This window comes from Ostrinia nubilalis, chromosome 4, assembly GCF_963855985.1.
Source record: "Ostrinia nubilalis chromosome 4, ilOstNubi1.1, whole genome shotgun sequence".
NCBI classification, from domain to species: Eukaryota; Metazoa; Arthropoda; class Insecta; order Lepidoptera; family Crambidae; genus Ostrinia; species Ostrinia nubilalis.
Genome location: NC_087091.1, coordinates 11,639,817 through 11,662,153, shown reverse-complemented (window position 1 = coordinate 11,662,153; position 22,337 = coordinate 11,639,817). Strand labels below are relative to the sequence as shown.

Genomic DNA, 22,337 nt, shown 5'->3' with positions numbered 1-22,337 from the left:
TTCAACATTGAAGATCTACCTAAATATGCAAAGGTGTTTTTTTTGCTGATATCAAAGTATTCACAGATTAGCTTCCGACGGAGTTTTAGGAAAAAAATACATTAGGCTTGGTTACCGTTCAATATAGCTCTTCATGCCCTCAGCGTTCAAGTGAGCGGTCTCCAAGGAGCCCAAGAAGGCGTATCTCATGCCGAGGCCCTCGGAGATGACCTTGTCAATGTCTTTCACGTCCACGATGCCGTCGTCAACCAGGCGCCAGACCTCGTTCAAGATGGCGTATCTGAAAAACAATTCAAAAGCTGTATGAGATCTTTGTCGCAATACGATGTAAGTACCTAACCTACTGAATTTTGAATAGCAAGGTCTAATGATGAGTAAGGCCTCCCATTTTTGAGACATTTTTAAATAAACATCGATGGGCAGGAGTTTGCGTCGTGCGGTCCACACAGCTTATGATCGCAGTCTGTGGAGGAACACTATTTGTGGTCGCGATCCTCATCAGTGAGAGACCGAGGAAGAAGAAGAAATAAACAAGATAAATAAATGATCTGCGAATAAGTAGGTACGTCAATAAACTGTTTTTAATACCCTGTATGTAAAATGTAAAAAATACTCACTGTATGCGGTTGAGAACAAATCCATCGATTTGTCTGGAAAGAGAAACCGGCTCCTGACCGATTTCCTGCATGATTTCCCTCGTCTTCTTGGCGACCTCTTGCGTGGTCCATGGTGCAGGAACTATCTCCACCAGTGGCACGTAGTAAGGAGGATTCACTGGGTGGGAGACAATGACCTGTAAATTCAAAACAACTAAAGAGACATCCTATAACAATGAACTACCTGCCTAAGTTCTTTGTTACGAGTACCATAAAAGTGGTACTGACTACTTGCACTGGCAAACTTGGCATAAATTAAATTCGTCACAATACACCTCCGGTACATTTCAATAACGTAAATTCGTGTCCTATTGTTGTGAATTTGAAGAATTCAAGTAAATTATAAGTACCTACCTATTTAATCCTTACGTTAATATCGTGAAACTTGTAGTACTGCCATCATCGCCAATGTTCTGTGCAACGTGGCCTGCCTATTTCCACTTGGAAATCAATCGTGGCGTGGCTACATCTCCTCATCGCTTTTACCTGTTGCTTATGCTTCAACCCTTCAGAGAACAATGAAGGCAGGGTGGTGCTCGTAGAACTGGACAGGATTGTCTTGTCGTCGACCACTTTGTCCAGATCGGCAAACACCTTCTTCTTCAATTCCAAGCTCTCGGGCACACATTCCTGGACGAAGATCGCGCCTTTTACTGCGGTGGCCAGATCAGTAGACCCTGGAAAGAACCAACCAATTTATGTAGCCATTTATTTTTTTATTTTTCTTCTCCCTCCTTGCATTGTCTATCGTATCGTATGTAGGTATTTAGGTAACGTTTACATTTTTCCTATGACTACTTTCTTTCTTACCTTACTTCTGATAGTAAGAATATTATGGACGCTTCTTATTTTTATAAGAAAGACTTCATGGAAATATTTAGTAACTAAGATTTTTAGTGTATTTATAGGTACCTACATCTAAAGAAGGCCATTTAAGGTACCTACTAAAACATTAAGTATGTTTCGTCATAATGATAGCTGCCTATACCTACCTAATGATTAAGTAGGTACCTATTAGATCGTGCGTGCAGAGTTTAATGTTTCGTAAATCTCAAGATAGAGCCTACCTAGTTCATTCGCTTTACCTAAACTTAGGTAGATAAGTTAAAGTAGGTAAGTAGATAGATAGTTAACACATAGTTCTCATAAGTTAATTTATTTTTACTATGGTTTTAAGTGCACTCCATTCACGTTTGTTTGTATATGATTCTTATCACTTTGAAATAGAGGTTGGTGCATTATTCACAGTAATCGATAGTACATCATACTGATATGCCGTAACAATCGTATTGTTTTGGTGCTTCTATGGAACTTATTATACGTAGGTACTTAAATACTTGTAGTATTCTCAGAAGGCGTAGATAACGGTTGAATAACCGCAGTCAAGTGCATCAAAAGAGCCATTACTTATGGGTCGACTTCCGGGTTTTTCAAATTAAAAGAATGGGTAAAATGACTTCAATAAGTAATATAATAGGCAGGTAGGTAGTTATTGGTGAAGGCCAAAGCAAGTAGAACCTTGCAAACCCAACTTCAGTTTTTGGGTGCAACATCCTATTATAACTACTGAACCAGTTGTTCAATGTTAAAATTAACCAACCTTACACATGTTGTATTTTCTTCCGCATACTTATTTGCAGCTGCAAATATTATAAGCTGATTTCCTTCGCACATTTGAAGGCTAGTTTAGGCTATTAAAATTATACAATTGTACAGTCGACCACACATTTATGAAGACTATATTTTTTATAATAGCTCTAGGTTATCTGGAAGAAATCGCTTTCATATAGCGATAAGGCGGCCTAAATTATGCCGTATCTTTTGTATATATTTCTTTACCTTTCTTTTCTTGTCTTGTGTGGTGCACAATAAAGTGTAAGCTCACTTGTTAAGAGGCTATTCTGAAGCGGTCTGTAAAAAAGCAGCAAATGCAACCGGTCGGAAAAGCAGCTTTAAAAAGCTTGATGTACCGTCTCGTATAGCTATGCCAATTCTCTAACACATACCTTTGATGCACTGGAACTGTTCATCAGCATTGAGCGTTCCTCGCAACAGGCCGTCCTTCTCCAAGGTCTTGAGCTGCAGCTTGATGTCTTCTAAGGCATCGGAAACTTGCTTCGCCACGATGTCGTACACCGTCACCTGGTAGCCGACTGATGCGAACAGCATCGCCCAGGAGCGACCGATGAGACCGCTGGAAAATTCAGTTGTTATGTAAGTAATTATATGTAGAGCTACAGGTACATCTTAGTAACTAAAATGCCACCTAAAGAACTTTTAAGTAGTAGCAGTAGTAGATAATTTCCAGAAAAAAATAATTTGAAATGTTTGTTGAACATGAGTAGGTATTTTATAGTTTCAGTCCTTAACTTATTATTGTCTCTTTTGTGGAAAGTGGAGAGTTAAGTAGTTATGACAAAATTACATATAAAATTATTTTACAACATTTATTATCTAGCTAGAAAACTAATTACAGCATTTAAAGAGCATTTTCCTAAATAGTTTTCCTTTCCTGCCGAATTGACGTTACATTTAAGAGTTAGTACCTACATCGCTGTAGTATTTTTAAAAGCGATAATAATATTTTAAAATGACAATAAAGATATTGCTACTAGTTTTTAGTTTATGAATATGTATTGTGATTTGTTTTATGATCTATATTCAGATGTTATCAATTTATCTTATTATGTAAATTAACCTCTGTTGACTTCGCGATATTCTTATCTTTCAAGAGAACAAGTGTAAATAAAAAATAATGGTTATCATCAGTTTTGCTAAAGCTTAGGTACCTACCTTACAGTTTTGGTACAAAATTGATAGGTCAGTAATCTGAAAATATCCTTGAGAAATATCATCCACATATTATTATTTAATTTTAATTACTCCTTTCAGATGAAATTTAATTGAAAATGACACCTCTATTTTCTAATTGATAATTTTAAATTATAGTTAATGAATGCAATTATTAATTACTTAAACTAAGCATTAGTTATACATAATATTATTTATTATATTATACATATTTTATTTTTACTTAATTTTGTTATTATTTAGTGATGCTCGAAGCGAGATGAGAAATAAATCGGAAGAACCTTTTTGTTCCAGTTGATTGCCCAAGCTACTTAACTTCTATAAAAGGACCTACCGAAGGTCTTGTATTAAATATGAATAAGTAAGTAATCAAAATGTTTTGATTGTACATATCATATAATTTTTTACTTTTCCTTGACCTAACAGCACAATTGAATACCTAAGCTAGTAACGTTTATTGTCATACAAAAAGCATGCAACTTCCAAGGTGAAGTATATCGTACGGAACACTGGGTTTCAATGGTTTGTAATGCTCTGTATTGTGCTTACCTTCCAACGATCCCTACTTTTTCAGTCTTGAATTTTGGCGCCATTGTGTTAACGAGCGGTGTTCGACTGTCGGTACCCAAGTCTTGAATGACACTGAGTCAAACTGCACGAAGTATATAACCATCACTAAACAAGTTATCGGTTCGTACAATATGAGGACAACAAATAAGGGAAAATATAGTCTATTACTGCGGACACAAAGTCGACTGCCTTTGAAAAGCATTGAGTCGTTGTTTAATGGTGTAGATGTTATAGTCAAACCTCGAAGTTCCGGCACTCCTAGGTTTGACTAGTCAACCTCAGGTCTGACTAGAAGTCTTAGTCAAAGCCCAAACATTTCGACCTTTGACTAAATAATGTTAGTCAAACCTAGGAGTAACTAATTTGGTCAGGCAAAGGTCGAAACTCAATTTAATGAAATCGGGGTTTGACTAGTCAAACCTCAATTAAGACTTTAAACTAAACTATACTTCATTCTGATCTTGAACTTATTGCATAGGCGTTACGGTCGGTTTTCACGCGCACGCGCAGCTGTCTCTTTAGGTTTATTATTTACTGAGGTTGTTTGTCAGTGTTTCTAGATAGATCTTGAAATTACTCATTTTTAGGGTTCTGTTACCTTAAATTAAAGGATAAAGAGTTAAAACGCGACCCTTAGCGATAACCTTTAGCGAAGTCATAGTAGACTTCGCTAAAGGTTGTCTGTCACCAAGCTCGTATCTCATGAATCATTTTCAAAATATTTAGTTTTTTTTCACCTTAAAAATAAATAGTTTTAGTTATTATCTTGCTGTGTACCTACTTGCATTGAATAAATATTTTTCTTTCTTTCTTTCTTTCTAAATATTTAAGAGGGGCTGCTGTATGGGAGCAGCAACTGTGACTTGTTTCAGTTTTCTACTCGATATTAAAACGTAAACAGTTGAACCCTTGAAATATTCACATAATATTTAGTTGCATATCTATTTTAAAAATAAATCATAAAATAAAATAAAATAAAAATGGGGGGCTCCCATACAACAACAAAGTCTCACGGAACCCTTCGTGAGCGAATCCGACTCGCACTTGGCCGGTTTTCTATTTGCCGTCTACTTTTGACCGAGTCTGCCAGTCGTTTCTAGGATTGACTAGGCAAAGCCCGAAACAGATTATTTTAGTTTCGACGTTTGACTGAACAGTTTAGGCACTTCTAGGTTTGACTTAGTCAAAGGCCGAAATAAGAATTCACTTCGGGGTTTGCCTGAAGGCCTTGGTCAAACCTAGGATAGACCAGTCATTCCGCGAAGAGACTGCATATCGACCTTTGACTATGACATAGATACTAGTGGACGTAAATTGAATCTCAGTGGCCGTGTTCTCTTGATCGAACAAGGAAAGTTTTTATAAAATTAGTAATCGAATCGTCTCAGATGTTTTTTTCGTGCATCGTGGACTACTTACTTTTCAAAACACGTTGAGCCCAAGTCGAAAAACATAAACCAGATTGATATCTAGGTACGAATATATAGAAAAGAAAGTTATAAATAGATATGTTAAACACAGAACACAGATTTGAAGAAAACAGGAAAGCTAAAAATATTTTTATAAACAAAGTGGAAAACCAGGGAAAATACCTATTTCTAGAGAAAAATGTTATGATAAATGAGAGATATTATTACGTAGGTCTTGTCATTAATCGGCCTAAAAGCGTCTGATGAAATAACGATTGCTCCTAATTGCTTACAGATATTTTGGGTTTTTCTTTTAATTCAAGAGGATGTTTCTAGTTTAGGTAGGTACGCATTTTGCAACGCAGGACATCAAACGATATTGTACAAAATAATCAAGATTTTATTAAAAATTCATCCAATCACAAGCTTCAATGTTACCAACTAACTGCTGGAAACCACTTTGTCTGCATCTCACATCACGGAAATTTCTTCATAGTCCAAAGGTTAACTGGCCAAGAATGCCCAATGGCATTAAGCTCACCTTGATAAATTTTACCTAGAATCCTCAGAGGGACTGACAATCTTACCTCAAAACTATCGCGAAACAAAACAATACTTAGGTATCTAGGTACTTTTAATTTTGAGCGATGATTCACAATAAAACAACACGTTTTATGTTATAATCTTTTATTGGCAAATATTATTAGACACACAGAAAAAATCTTAATACTGTCATGATAATGCTGAAACAATAACAGTCATGTTATTATCACCGAATATTATTCTTAATTTGTACATCATGCAAAAGATAATCACCTCAAAATTGCAAGTGACTTTACTGGACGGAATAAAATTCAAATTCAAATTATGTTACCTACCTCAATACCTACTTACTATTGTCCAAAGTTGACATAACATGAACTTGTGTTAGTAACTTAGTAGACTAAGTAAGTATTTCATTTTTCTCTAACCTCTTAATTAAATGCTATACTTAATATTTGAATGAGCTTTTGATAATTTATAAATATTTTGAAACTAACCAAGATTCGATAAAAAATATTTTGGTAAAAATAAATTACGATAACTTCGTAACACAATACCTACCTATCTTCTTTGAGTCCACTTGTTGTGCATATGTAGTTACTTATGATTTCTTTTACAGGTACACATAACCAACTTATTTTAGCGAGATCTACTTACCTAATTTTGCAGCTAAGGTGCATTTAAAAACTCTATTTCTTCATTGTCATTTCTATAAGAATTTAACTTAGATATTATAAGTAGTTATCATCAGTATTCAGGATCAGTACTTCCCGTAGTAAACTGATTACCTTTTTATAATTTCTAATTTCTATCACTGAACAACAATACTTATTGTCTTAGAGCTTTCTTCTGTGATGCGGATTTCGGCACGCGTGCGAATTTAATCCGCATGCGGAATGCCCGTATTTCATAATTCCATGGTTTTTCTTATTACGGGGCTACACGCACGCGGAATGCGGATTGGCTGCGGGCACACAATATGAAATCTTTGCCCTGCGCACACCAGCAGCGTGATTTTACACGCACGCGGACCAGATCCGCATGCGTGCCAAAATCCGCATCACAGGAAAAAGGCACATAAAACTATTATTAGCAGTTTGTTAAAAAAACAAATGACGTGATGCTATTAAACAGATTTATGTTACCTACCTACTTGTTAGAATAAGTAGGTGAGCAATAAAAAATATGATCAGATGGTCAACTGGAATGAATAAATAAATGACCAGTTACGCAACTCGCTCTAAACTGGTTGCTCTACAAAATTATTAAAACTAGAGAATTTGAGAGAAAAATTGTACTTGAAAGTGACTGGGGCAACTAGTCAGCAGTTACGTAATAGGCCTAAGGAAGGATTTCCGTAGAAATCGTAAAATTAGTGATTAATTTATTGGCAAGCGGTGCCGGCAATGGCGTCCGCGGTGCTGATGCTGAATATCCTGTAGTTGACCTCATTGGGGTCCAGGGACTTGTAGATGAACCTCGGCATTCTGTCACTCAAGATCCACAGGTTGTCTTCACTGTCGATCTGGAATAAATGCAAAAAGAAATTACCTTAATTTTCAAAAAAGATTAGATAAAGCTAAAGAATTTATCTATAACATTGACACACGTGTCTACACAAAAGATCTCGTGTTAATACAAGGATTGTATTCCTGATCACTTATGAATCACTTTTTTTTTCAAGAATTCTGAAGTCCTTAGCTATTTGTAATATCTAAATTCTAAACCATCAAAGATCTTGTTACCTTCAAATCATTGGGGAACTCGTAGAGAACTGGGTCAGAGATGATGAGGGGGTTGTTTTCAGGAGTGTAGGGCTTGTTGGAGTTCCAGCAGCCGATACCATCGCGGTTCACCTGCAATCAAGAAAATTCATGTCATTTAGAACACAATTTCAAAGAAACTCAAAAGTTTATACAGTTAACACACGTTAAACTCATGTTGTGATTATCGTAAAATTATGACGATAAATAAGAAAAAACACCAGTAAGTACCTTATTATGGAGTTAAGATAGAGGTAAATAGGCATGTGTATAACTAGTTTAACGAGTGTCTATGCTTTTAGACCAAAAACCTATGAGCTTAACTACCAGCTCGTTAGGTTAGCTCTACCAAAAGGTGCAATTAAACAAACGAGAATACAGCTACAGCCTAAATAGCTTGAATTTCCAAGTTAACATTTTAGCTGACTAATTAATATTTGAATCACATGTTTAGGGTGGGTTACTTTAACTTTGACAAACGTCAAAAATTTGACAAATCCCACAAAAGGCACCGGTTATTGTAATTGTTACGGTTAAAGTTATGTGATGCAATTCAGCCTTAATTGTTTAGTTTGTAGTTCTTATTGTTATTTTTTTCAAATGCTTGTAACAAACGCATAATTCTTGTAATGGATTTAATAAGCACTAATCTAATAGGATTTTTTCATACATAAATTAAAATAGTTAGGTAAGCCCTGGTAAACCCCATAAGTCCCAGACAAGTATTCAAAAAGTTTTTGCTACTTAAATGGCTCACAGCTACATAATCTCCACTAGGATAATTATGAACCTATATTTAGAATAATGTCATTAATTTTAATCATTGCAAAAAACTGCTTTGAGAAGGTGGTCACCTTGATGATCGGTCGTAATGTTTCATGTTTCATTCATATTTAATGCTTTCAAATTTTAAAGCAGTAGTATAAATAAATTGGTCTAGAATGCGATATTGTAAAGTATAAATTGCAACACATTCACAAAACTAAAATATTTACCGTTTATTGTTTAGTATGTAAGTAAGTAAATTATTGTTACTGCGTTGTTTCACATTTAGTGTCAAGAAATGTAATGTTGATTTCACGCGATTTGCACTTAATCAATTCAATTATGATGCAATAATATACTTTATAAATTAAACACTAATTACTACAGCACTAATAATCACCAACTAACTGACCACGCATATCCTTAACCAGGTTCTAGGAGCTACGTTTTCAGAGTTGGATAGTTAAGAACATTAGTAGATGATTTTTTCTTATTCTTTAATTAAGTAGTAAGACGAAGCATCAATCTTTTTTTAAATATGTACATGCGGTAATAAAACATCTCTATCAATAAAAAAAACTTTCACATTGTATGTATGAAGTAATATTTACCTGTGTATAAAATAGCACGGTGTTGTTAGCATCGTAGACGCTAGCTGATGACTGCGTGCGTTCACCTCGGTCTCCAAGCAGCTGAAAAAAGGCAATGATTGATTGATCATTTGATCACTATAATCATACAGATAAATAGTGTTAGACGCCCTACTTCCCACGCGAAGGTTTTTGCCCAGCTGTGGGATGCAACAGGTGTAACAATGATGAAGTCGTTTAGTTACGAGTAGCTAGCTGAGAATTGATGAATGAACCTGAACTTATGGAACTCCCCCTATGTTCTTATGATTAATTTCGTTGCGGGTCCAATGACAGTTTAACTTTCGCCCGGGAAAAATCTTGACCATCACTGGTTGGGTTTTATTGGCGGTCAAGCTGTAGATCCTGGCTACACAGGAGTTGCAGCGGTGGGAACGTGAAGTGGGAATACGTGGGAAACGGGACCTAAGGTCCCGTTCTAGTTAAGAATTGATCCTAAAATATCTTTTAATTCGTTTTTCATTAAAATTTAAATTAATATCTTGTTAATGTGGTACAGATACCTCATCATTATGAATATAATGACGCAAAACAGTAACAACAAAAACGTTATGTATCTATACATAACGGATTACATCTATCGTACCTCTTTGATATCTTATGCACAACGTGTGCCATTGTCGCCAGTCGATACGTGAAACTATTTTAGTCACAGCTACAGTCAGTCAAGTGTTTGTGGAATTTATGTTTGCTAGTTATAAAATACACTTTCCAAAGGTTCCATCAGGCGAAAGTGGCCTGAGAATTCTATGTTAGTTTCAGGAATAAGTTAATTACTGGGCCTTTTGTAGGTACGAGGCTTTTGAACCTAACCTATTATGGTGTTATTTTAAAACATACCTTGAAGTCATGGAATGCTTCATTTTTGTTGATTTGCGGGTAATTGCGCAGGAGTTCACTCGACACGCAGAACTCCTTTGTACTGGATAGAGCGTGGAAGAACACTGTTCGGTAGCTGTGGACAATGAACAATAACATTTGAAAAATCCCTCAATGAAGGAGTTAAACACATGGCCGAAATTCAAATTTTGCAATGCACATTGGCATACGGGTACTTTGTATTTCAAAATACGTTGCACAAATCAAATAACGGTTTCTCTTTAAACTCCATCCTAATATGTGCGATGCGCAATCTCCAAGGCTCAATACCAAGAATTGTTACGACTACAAAGGAAAAGAATCTTTGTTTTTTGCAATTGTTATATCCTAACTTAAATTTTAATTTTGGCAGAACAATTACGCACCTTTCTAAAACAATTCTAAATTAATGAGTATTTACGTCGACCTTTGCTTGACCTCCGTTATAAATGAACGGTTAGTTTTGGGGTCAATGTCAGACACCAACAGCTTGCTGATATTTACCAGAAGCGGGGCATCTCAACCTTTCACCGGTTGTCAAACTGCTCCGTGGACCGATCTCAATAAACTCGCAAGTTTAATGACTTCAATCGTGTGACTACGGCTCGATACATCGCAAGTTTGTAACTGATCCCAAAATGTTACATAACAACCTAGAAATGTAACGGCAATACATATAAATACTAATTGGGAGTGAAACTGTAAGTGTTTTATAGCCGTAAAGTTGTACTTAAATCTCATTTAATTACCATTTCCGGTCATTTTCCAAAGATTACATAAAAAGTACTTATAGTTTTGTGCAAGGTCTTGTAAATTACCTTCCCTTATCTTCATTTAATATTCGTATACCCGCATGCTCTATTTGTAATTTCATACTAATTGTAGCATGTTATAAAAATATCGTTCGAAAATACTTTTAAAGTTATTTAGGTTAACACAGCTTCAAATAAGTGGCTAGTAAATGTTTAACATCATATCGATTGACTGTAAACGTTTTTACATGAACATTATCAATAGCTGACTCAGTCATGCATATACACAGTTATGCTTAGTTGAATAGGCACAAGTTGAAAACCATTAACTTGTTATCACTGACTTTGATCGGTTCAAAGGAACTCATTCTACTGACCTTCTGCCATAAAGTAGATAGAGTCTCAAAAAAATAATATTACGTTTACGCCAGACAAGATAGTTAGGTAAGTATGCTGGGCTTTTTGTAAAGTCGAATAATTTCTGTTACAACTTTGCCATAGTCGTCTTGGAGAATACCTAGGTATCTATGTAAATTCCACCTAACTGATTTATAAATTTTTGTTTGCTAAACTGACAAGTTATCGAACTGGGACCTATCGTCCGCGTTCAAGGCAAGTGACATAGGAGTTAAATAAGCCTAATACAATCAACTAGGCAATATTAGGTAAACTCACCCATTCTCTTTAGGCTCTGAGAGTGCCAAGCTGAAGACTCCATCAGTCCAGTGGAACTCCACGCCTCCGACATTGTAAGAGCCAGCCAGGGGTTCGAAGTAGAAGTAATGGTGGGACACCCTCCAGGAATCATCTTGTTTCAGACTGTACACCACAACGCCGTAGTCGCCCAAGTCGGGAACGTAGGCGAAGGCATTATCGCAACTGTTCTTGTCTGTGTCTACCACCTTTAAAATAATCATCTTGTACTCTCAACTACATATTTCATTTCGATCTTGATTGGGCCAGTTCGACACCGACACTTTTGGGTTATTGTCACGGTAAAATTGGTATGAAAAGAATGTAGATAAATAACACTGGCCTACAGCCATTTTGGTGCCGAGGATTTAAGACCTGATTTTAAGTATGTCTTGCATGGCGATATCAAAAATGTAATCAGTTTTTCTCTATCAGCTCTAGTTCCCGAGATAACTAAAAAACGATTTTCACAATAAATATATATTTTTTTTAGCATTAAACATCAAGAAATTGTCTTTTGAGTGATTTTTTCGAATGAAACTTACTTGGGCAATCTCGCATGATTCTCCAACTGTAGTCGGTCATCATATGAGCGTCCCATCTTCCTTGGTAACTATTCTCCATTGTTTTTTTGTCTTGGTGAAAACGTTTTCCTTGTTCTTCGCTTAGTTCTCCTAAATTTTGTTGGAATTGATCTAGTTTACTGTTAAAATAGTGTAATTTTATACCTATATAACAGCTCAAATCTTTGAATTGAACCAGCACATCCTAAACTAATTCTACATAGTTGTAAGCCTTATGCTTTCCCAGGAAATTTTGTACAACTGCTACAAAAGATTTCCACGCAAACCATTCCACATCGTTCATAGAAATCTTAAATTTAGTGAAGTCTTTTATTAATACAGTTATTTGAAGTCCATCAAATATACCTGCTTTTAGTTTTTCAGTACTTAAACTTGGAAATTTCTGTTAAATTAACTGGAAATATTGGTTATTTTCGCTATATCATAGGCACTTCAAGCTTCAAAAACTTAAGTGTGCCTTTTTAGTCTCTTCGCAGATGTTCAACGCACATTATACATACCATTTGAGGCACCTACACCTTACCTTTGTATTGAATTTCAATACCGAAGTAAGCAAAATACAAAAAATTCGCCGTGTTTTTAATGGTTTCACGCTGATATTTCAGTAGTATTCACCACAAACTTATCATAATGAATTAGGATCGTTAACACAACATCTGGACGTACTAGCCATAGCTAAATAGTAACATAAAGTTCATCGATGTTATTGTAATCATGACTATTTGCGAACAAGAAGTGGAAAAAACTAAAATGAGGGTAGTCGACAAACTAGAGCTGATGAGTTGAAATGAAGTATGTCAATATATTGTAGATTACCCATATTATCGATCGTATATACAAAAAGAGCTGCACCAAAAAAAAAATTTTTTTTTGCAGGCCTGTGTAATTCTTGTGTAGCTTAACTCTAAAGTATTTTCAATAGACAACCTATGCTGAAGTAATCGAAGGTGGCTAATTAATTATGTTTGATGCTAGTCTTTTTCATGTCACGATGTCAAAGAAGATCGAAGAATTTGTAAATAACGGCCGGTTATCATGTCAATGTCCTCTTACACACATACAATTCTATATTATTCGGCAACATTGTATGGATTTATTCGGAGCGATCAGTGAAGTAATCTGGACCAATGCCAACAAATTTCGGCTAGTGCTTATTATATAATTTGCAATAGCATTGTTTACAAACTAAATATGTAAATTGTTGGCAAATGTTAAACAATTTTACGATCTTGATTGTATATTTATGCGATTTTATAATCATGCCTTGTTTTCACGAAAGTAGACTGGCAGCGGGAGCGTGTCCAGTTTTCCTAAATTGCTCCCTATTCACTCTCATTTTGCTATGACGTCTATAAATACACAAAATTGCCCTTGAATGGAGAAATTTAATTGCCGCAGGACCATACATGAGAGTGAATGGGTTTCAAAAGAAAAATGCTCCATTTTGTAATTATGTTCTACGCTCCAGTATCCTGAGTACATACTGTAGTGCATTTTTGTTACAATAGATGAAAACAAACTTCTAAACTTACTATTTTAGATGTTGCTCTACATATTGTAGAGTCTACATTATCACCTTGCTTTCAAATATAGGTTTATTTATTTACATCTCTAAGGATATAAATAATTTTGTATCGATTTCGGTCGGCCTAATTTCTTTTTAAAATTGGCTCTGAGTGTAAGTCAATCATTGTCGTAATAACATTTCTTATTTCATGATAAACATTTATCAAATTGAGAAAAAGAAAATATAGAGTAATTAAATGGTAAGATTTCATATCTAAAGAAGCATGTAACGTTTAAAAAGTGTTAATTATTATTTGACTTACAATGTTGGCAAAAAACGAGTCCGCTTTCATATCGCTCACTTTGAAGAAATATCTGTGGATCAGCCGGTCGGTGTTCAAGTCGAATATCACGATCGAGGGCCCAGCAACTTGGTTTCCGACACCTACGAAGTAATTAAAGTTATAAACAAGTCATTATCATACTCGCAATATTACAACAATCAAATTACAATAAGTAATTATCATACTAGCAATTTATAATAAAAATAATCATTTCGGCATATTTTTGTACCGGCGGAATTCGGTTTTACCCAGCTGAGCTGTTGCTCCTATTGCGATGTATGTATTGTGTTGTTAATTTACTTGTCATTCTAAACAATTGACCATCGAATTTTCCGGTCAGGAGATATGCCATCGATTGTCAATTTCCAGAAACAATTTAGCTAATGGATGCGTAAGACTACGTCAAACTACCTGCGAAATTAATCTAAGCGATGCTTTTTTCAGCAGTACCTAAAATAGTAGTTTCAGAACGATAAAATGTGTTCAGAAACACAGCTTCGAGTTAAGCACAGTTCCAAATTGAACTTTTCTCAGTTCTTAATCTGTAAGTTATGTATTAAGTTCACAACTTCACCTACTTCAGTTTACTTAATTTCTTTACGAGCCACTCAATGGCAGAGATCGCTAACTCCATGTGAAAATGTATTCATAAATCCTGCATAGCCTCGTAGCGCCCACGCGCCTTTTGATAACCCAAAATAAACATGGCGACTACAGCCCAGAACTTTTTTCAACCAACTTTCAATTACCGCTCATGCGCCTTTTAGAAGGCCATATTATTAAACTCTGTCCAGATTTTTGAAATTTCGCGGCTTAAAGAAATAATTTAATTCAATTTCTGAACGAAATATTAGGGAACAGTTTCCGGTATGCTACCATTGGCTGTCATAATTGACAGATGGGATTTTTTGAAAAATGGCCGGCGGTATGGACGGCTCACCAACACGTAGTTAGTAAATCGCATTTTTTTATGATAATCCGTGGTTGTTGAGTATGTTTTTATGCAAAAAGTTGCTAACGAATAGGTATTACTTAAATAGAGATAATTACTTTGCATTTTTAGAGCTGAAATTCTGCGAAATCTTGGTTTAAAATAATATGTACTTTCTGAAGTCGGTTGGGTCGAAGCTAGTACTAAAAAATCATAATATTTTTAGTTTGTGGCTTTGTGTTATGTTGGTTTATGGAATATTACTAATATAAAAATGCAACTTATTTTTCACTAATAATTAATTTAATTAATTAATTATTTGTCAGCCGTTTGGTGTAGTAGTTCTAAAAGGTACTACTATGCCGAGAGGTCCCGGGTTCGATTCCCGGCCGGGCAGAAATTGAAATGATGAATTTTAATTTCTGTGACGGGTCTGGGTGTTACTATGTATAATATGTAGGTATTTAAAAAGTATATAATGTAGTATATCCGTTAAGCTAGCACCCATAACACAGCATATTAATTGCTTACTATGGGGCTAGATAGTGTTATGTTTGAAATTGTTCAAAGATATTTATTATATTTTATTTCTTTATTAATTTAATACTTTTTACACTACTAATTTTTGTATTATGTAATTTTACATCACTTAATAATTCCTTTTAATCTAGTATTTGTGGCCCGATGGCCTTTGTAAAGAACAAAAGGTAGACAAATAATTGAATTTAAAAACACATGCTAATATAATCATAATTATACCCAGAAAGTTTCACTTCAAACCGGTAACTCTAACACATACGAATTTCAACTCAAAATCTTGGGCTGATAGGACTATAACTAGATGTCCTATAAGAAGAACGGTCGGGTCGTAGTTAAAGAGGATCCAAAAAATCCGTGGGCGCTACGAGGATAGAATGGAACTTGATGTATGAACAATAGCTTGTTATTACTAATATCTTAAATACCGTTTAATGGGGCTTTGTTGTTATGTGCAGAATTTGCAATTTAAAACGAGTAGGTAATAATTAATTAAGAATACTAGATCACAAAGCCAGATCACAAGACCAAAGGCCAAGTAATTTTCCGTGGTCCTATACATACATAGACTGTATGTAGGTAAGTAGACATAGCTACTGTAATTAAAGCAAACCTATAAACAATTAACTTCCTTAACAACGATTTCTTACTACCATAATATTATTTTTTATCTGCCTCTGTCCTAACTAATACATCCGTTAATTAAATGTTGCTTTGCAACAGATAATTTTGTGTAAAAATTTCTATTATTTCAAATCGATTCCAGAGTTTTCAGATTAGTTACTCTCTCTTTTAGTGTCTTTCACTTTTAAAAATAATACAATAAATTCAATATTTATAGACTCAAAACCGTTTGACTTTTTTTCGTTTGAAATTGTTGGCTCTATTTAATTGGTATAATTTTATTTTCATTCACAGATACGCGGAATCATCTCACATTTGGCTGCGTTGTTTACTCATTTGACAAAAATAAAGATATTGTTAAACAACAACGACACGTACACAACACTTTCCACATAAATCGTTCATAAATATCTGTGTAGTCCATATTTCATGCAGTTTTCTCCTCTACTACACAGATACATCGCGTTGATAAGTTTTAAGTATCTTTGAGAATTTATATAAATTGCAGCTACAGCCAATTAAAGTATTTTATTTATGCTTGTTACTTGATAAGTAGGATATTTTTTTACCTGAAATGTCTGCTAACCCTGTGTCCATAACCCATAGTCTGTCACACGGATCCACGCTAACTCGGAAGACAGATACGATGCTGTTGTTCGACGGCAAATCTGTTGTGGAGTCACCAATGAAGTTGTCCTCAAACGAAGGGTACGGTTTGTACAGCTGATCTTGGGCACCGTCCACATCTATGTAGTTTAGCGAAGACACGACTCCATTCTTCCATCGGGGGACAGTAATAAATAATTTGTTTTTCCACCGTGCTAAACCAAGTGGGAGATTATTATCCGGCACGAACGATCCGTCTTTGAGAGCATTTTCACGGTCTACTGTAGAGTTCCATGTGTAGTCTATCTGTTTCCATGCGAACCGGAGGTTAGGAGTCGCAGACTCGCAGATGGATGCCACTGCAAGGGCAACGACGAAACTGATTGCTCTCATTTCGACCTGAAACCAAAGTATCAATTAGTTATTTCATTAATGACAAAAAATATGTCTCTAGTTTAAACTGGGTAGGTACTACAATTAATTTGCTTACTTCCTTTTAGGACTCACTAGAAATCCCAGCAATGCTATATTTTGAACCGCTACTTTGACGTTATTCCGTAAAAAAATTGGAAAACGTTGATGCATAAGTTGACAAAAACCAACTAGGTACGATGCCAGTCGCTAAATTACTTGTGGTGTACTGCATTATCTTTTTGCATCTGCTACGTTTTTGTTGTCATGATGTGGAAGTTCAAATGTCCTAGCATACACATTCGTGCCTTCAGCTAGACAGAATCTAGATTTAATCAGAGCCTGAGCTGTTCTGAATAATGTTTACCAAGCGAGGCAACGAGATGCTCCGCGATGTTGTAACTTGGTAATGACAGTATTGTGAAGCGGAGCACCTCACAAACTATAATAATAGCTGGCTCACGTTTTTGCGGATGGTTTGTGATCTTATTATTGGGAAACCAGTTGGGGGCTCGTACTCTTCCTTATCTCTGCAGATCAAGCTTGTTATGTATTCGGCATGGGAATTGTGGCGATAGATTATGCAACGAAACGTTGATATCAGCGGTAAATTACACTCCAGATGCAATGCATAAAATATTCAGGTTTTAAAGGACTTAGGTATTTTTAATACCTAATCATGCGGATTCAAATGAATTTCAATACTGTAGAGGTATGTCAAGTTCAAATGTAAAAGCAAAGCTGCTATAAACATTTAGAAGTTATTTACCTCATTATTAGTATAAATTAATAAATTAAGTTACCCTTATGTAGGCCAGTTGATATTCTCAGATGTTATTTAAGTGAAAGGAAGGATGCTGGGTCGAAGTAAAAACAGTTAAGACGACGTTTATAGAGACTTCCGACCGAGCGTGCCCCGAGCTTGTGAAGGAAGGGATTGTAGTTGTCACGACCACGAGCCTTTGCTCAACCCAAGGTCTGCGGTAGTAAGCGACAATAAATAAAACGGCGAGTCATGTACCCAAGGAAATTCATTGTTGAAAGTAATCTAGTGTGAAATAGGCAAATGAACACAATAGTGCAAGAACTTTCCGTGTTTTGGTTGGTGAAGAACCATGACTGTTACTTTTCCTATTTTTAGCTGGCTTGAATGACATTACTAGTATGAGGTAAAGTCATCAACACACAAACCCAACCACAATCAAAACAAGAAAGCTTCGTTAACCGTTAACGCCAAAAATATGTTATTTTTAGGTTTTCTCCTAAACGAGTCCTTTGGTAAAGGAGTGCGTAACAACAATATCTTTGTTCGTACTTTTCTTCGAGTAAACTTATCAGTACAGAGTGCTAATTAGCTAGAAAATAATGTATTTACTGTCAATCAGGACATCGTCACTTCAAGAAAAAGTTTTCCTTGAATGACAGGTCATCAATTTTCATTAACACGCCTTTGATTTTCCGCCTTTGCAAATAGTAGTTAGTTAAAGTACTATAATCATATTTTAGTACCTATAAAAGGTCAGGTATTTACTCATCTTAGGTATAATACTCAACTCAATGAAGGTTGTCAGATGAATCTCTACACTAAAGACCACTGAAATTATAAACTTTTCAGGGTAACCAACAAGCATTATCGAGTTCAGATTCCATTGTGAAGATTCTATTTCGTTCGATGACCATTCGGCCATTATTGGCTGCGCTGTTTTGTTTTTTTTTAAGGACCACGCGAATTCCAAACATAATTGATAATTATGTTGCCTCGTTTGCACCACTTCTATAACCGGTTGGAGGTCGAAAAGTTATGCGGGAACAGGGGATTATTTCTCACTAGGTGGCCCCTTTTGATCACCGTATAGAAAAGTTGGTACTTAGTAATTATTTTTTTCAAGTTTATATCTTAGGCTTTATCTTCATACTGGGTACTTTTATCAGATGCTGTTCAGCGGCCTGGAAACCCAAGCAGTTAATAAAATAAATAAATAAATATCATTGGACATTTTACACTGCGCCGCTAGTCCCAAACTAAGCAAAGATAGATACTTGCAATGCTTGATACATACATTATATTATACATAGAAAACACCCAGACCCGTCACAGAATTAAAATCAGTCAAGACTTTCATAAATGCCTGGTTATTCCTTACTAATGACTCTACCTAATGTTTTTGTAATTACTTAGATAATCTTCGAGCTAACAATATTGAACCTAGTAATTCCCCCCTGTAAAAGTAATAAAAATGATACTAATAATTTATTAACTATGTATTTAATTATTTACTATCATAAAATACTCCAAAAGGAATCTTTACCTATTTTTTTATTTTTTAGAGTTTTCATGCCCATTAAATACAGTATGTTTATAATCAAAACATTGGAACTTTATTTACCGGAAAACTGCATAGCATTTACATAGTTGCACCAATACGGCAAGAGATTGCGAACAAAGTGACCATGAAATTGCTCATCAATATACAAGAATGCACGCACTTCTTGTGGTGATTTTATTAAAATTAAATATTTTAAAAAGAAAAAAGTTTTGGTTTATTAAATAAAATTAAAAACATTAAGTAAAAAAATGGGGAAAACAGCTAATTTTGTGTAGCTAACCATAGTAACTTAATATTTACCATAGTAATTGTTTTTAATAAAATTCACTATCCTTTGTAAAAAAACTAAATATCTAATAACATACTCGTATATTTCTTAGTGCAACGATTGAGTAAAATGCCGTCATTACTAAAACGTTATGAATAAGCAGCTTTAAGTTTTCACCAAAATAATTGTATGTGTCACTCGTTTATAATAAATAGTTTTTTAAGCTCTCACTTAAATGAACAAGAGCTTTATGAAACTATAATGTATGTAATTATAAATTTTTCACTGAACAACTTTGTGTTTTATATAAAAGTAACCACTCATGAATGTTTTTTGCAAGCTTACTGCTATTTTCGTCATGTCACCTACCGACTGTCTCAAAATTCCACGAAGTAGAGCTTATTGACCTTTAACTTTTATTTAACTTAACATTAGTGTTAGTATTGCTTCTACATAAACCGTTTGTTAAACTCTCTGTTACTGGAAAGGCATTAGAATTGAGTTTACTTACGTGTTTGTATTTGTAAATGAATGTCACTCCGCAGGTCACAGCCTGACGTCTCGCTCGCTACGGCGACCGGCACGCACTATGCCGCTAGGTGTGTCGCCAGCCTTTTATATACACAACAACATTCAATATCAACACTGAGGATTTTTGCATAAACGAATGCGGGAATCTATATAATTTTGTTCATACGATATCAATTAACTGATACAAGCCGACGTATTAAAACTTTAATGTTAATAGTTGAATACTAGAGATGGGATGGTACCCGGCGTGGATCCGGTACCCGGCGGATCCGGCACATTTTCAGGATCAGGCCGGGTACCGGGTAATGGCGCTGAATACCCGGCACTGCCGGGTAATTAGGTCTAGGATATTTTTTTCAGTTTATTAGTTTCACATTTATTTCAATTAAACATGAGTCAGTAGAAGAATTAATATTCCTAATTCAATAGAGGTAAATTATGTTGAAGAAATACAACTGTTCAGCACGATCTGGGTTAAAAGTCAATTGCGCTTTTTCTTATAGATATTACTAGACTCCTAAAAGAGGAGTTCACTATATCGGAGCTGGCGGTAGTGGTTAAATATTATCTAATCGGGAGACTTTTTATACTATAACTTTTCGTAGGCTCTATCAATTTTATTTGTTTTGTTGATCAGGTTTTCTTACAGGTAAAATATACGAAAATAAAAGGAGAATTAGGTTAGGTACATTACCTGAAGTTTTTTAATTTTTCACTTTGTGAAGTCATAATTGTGAAAACTCTTATTTTTTCCAGGTCTGTTTAGATCATGATGTAGATAGAGTCGAACTTTCTTCTTTTACTTTAAATTCGCTCCTTCCTAAAGCTCATTGTTCGCAATATACAGTAACATAAAGATACTTTAACATTTGATACCTTCAACATTCTTAGCTAAGAAAAAGTTAAGGTAAGGAGAAAAGAAAATATATATTTTACGATCGCAGTGACCATATCTAGTCATCAATGAACTTGCTCTCCAAGATCATATCGACAGTAGGTAGTTTTCAGCCAAGGTTCATAAATAAAGTTTAAACTTACCTTAAGGAAATATTATTAATCTCGTAACCTAGGTCATTCACAATCTTTTAGGTATCTAGTCATTTTAAAACCTAGAGCTAGACAGTTTAATCCAAATATACTAATTTAACATGCGTAAATGGACTTACCAACTCAAATTAAATGTAGAGACTTACCCACTGCTAATTATACAAACGTATTCATTAAGAATCATTTAATAAAGACGTTAATCGGTTCTCACAATATGACTCAATGTTTATTTGGTAAAGTCAATCAATGGCTGAAGCGTGAGTTACCTTTCTCGAAAAACACTTAAAAGACGTTCGGCAATATCGTCATTAACAAATTACGGTATTTATTGGGTCAAAAGTTAACTGTTTTTATCACTATCACTTATATTTTAGTGATAGTACCTACTCGTAGTAGTAAATGTTTCTCCATAAAACAATTAATAGGGCTAAGAAATGGATTGCATGTTTATTCATAAAAACTTAAATCATTGTTACAACAATCATCAATCTAAAATTGAATCTGAAATTAATCGAAAATTGATTTGATAAAGATGATAATATGGTTTTTGATTTTATAAATACCTAGTTATGGCTGAATGATGTTGGAAGTATTAAAAACTGATCATCGTAAAGACTGTTCGTAGAAATATGTCATTGACATATGTAGTGGACTTTATGGTGATCCTCTTCTTGTATCATGTGAATTGGGATTTTCTATTCTATGTTATGACTTTGTTAGGAACTTTTATAACTATCAAGTAAGTAACTTTTCACGCTATAGGATATGACACCCATGGTGTTAATGTACTGAAAAAATTACCACACTTACTCGTACATAGCCCCACATATTATTAGAGGAAGTGATAAAATTGGTTTTTAACTTGAACTCCATTTGCTGACCGTAATTGGAGCAATTTTTTACCAAAAACCCAGCGTATGTACCTGCTTACAAGAATTCTGGGTAGTACGAGTATAGTAATCCCAACTAATATTATAAATGCGAAAGTAACTCTGTCTGTCTGTCTGTCTGTCTGTCTGTCTGTCTGTCTGTCTGTTACGCTTTCCCGCTTAAACCTCGCAACCGATTTTGATGAAATTTGGCATAGAGATAGTTTGAGTCCCGGGAAAGAACATAGGATAGTTTTTATCCCGGTTTTTGAAACAGGGACG

General features: G+C 35.0%; 2 protein-coding genes across 2 annotated transcripts in view; both read right to left on the bottom strand.

Annotated features, from left to right (window-relative positions):
* The window catches only part of LOC135071516 (lambda-crystallin homolog), a 4,908-nt gene extending 790 nt beyond the window's left edge, over positions 1 to 4,118 (bottom strand). The window contains exons 1-5 of the mRNA XM_063965298.1: positions 4,017 to 4,118; positions 2,663 to 2,850; positions 1,143 to 1,333; positions 618 to 793; positions 116 to 280 (exon numbers count right to left, since the gene is read on the bottom strand). Of these exons, the coding sequence (XP_063821368.1) occupies positions 116 to 280; positions 618 to 793; positions 1,143 to 1,333; positions 2,663 to 2,850; positions 4,017 to 4,060 (764 nt within the window). The 5' untranslated portion in view covers positions 4,061 to 4,118. The remainder of the gene's footprint in view (positions 1 to 115; positions 281 to 617; positions 794 to 1,142; positions 1,334 to 2,662; positions 2,851 to 4,016) is intronic.
* Positions 4,119 to 6,116: 1,998 nt separating this feature from the next.
* On the bottom strand, positions 6,117 to 20,199 carry LOC135071090 (protein yellow-like). The gene is made up of 8 exons (XM_063964843.1): positions 20,120 to 20,199; positions 16,566 to 17,001; positions 13,884 to 14,005; positions 11,453 to 11,679; positions 10,008 to 10,122; positions 9,129 to 9,209; positions 7,735 to 7,845; positions 6,117 to 7,514 (listed from the first exon to the last, which is right to left on the bottom strand). The coding sequence occupies exons 2-8, from the start codon at positions 16,993 to 16,995 to the stop codon at positions 7,374 to 7,376; spliced, it is 1,227 nt and encodes a 408-aa protein (XP_063820913.1). The 5' UTR covers positions 16,996 to 17,001; positions 20,120 to 20,199; the 3' UTR covers positions 6,117 to 7,373.
* Positions 20,200 to 22,337: the final 2,138 nt, after the last annotated feature.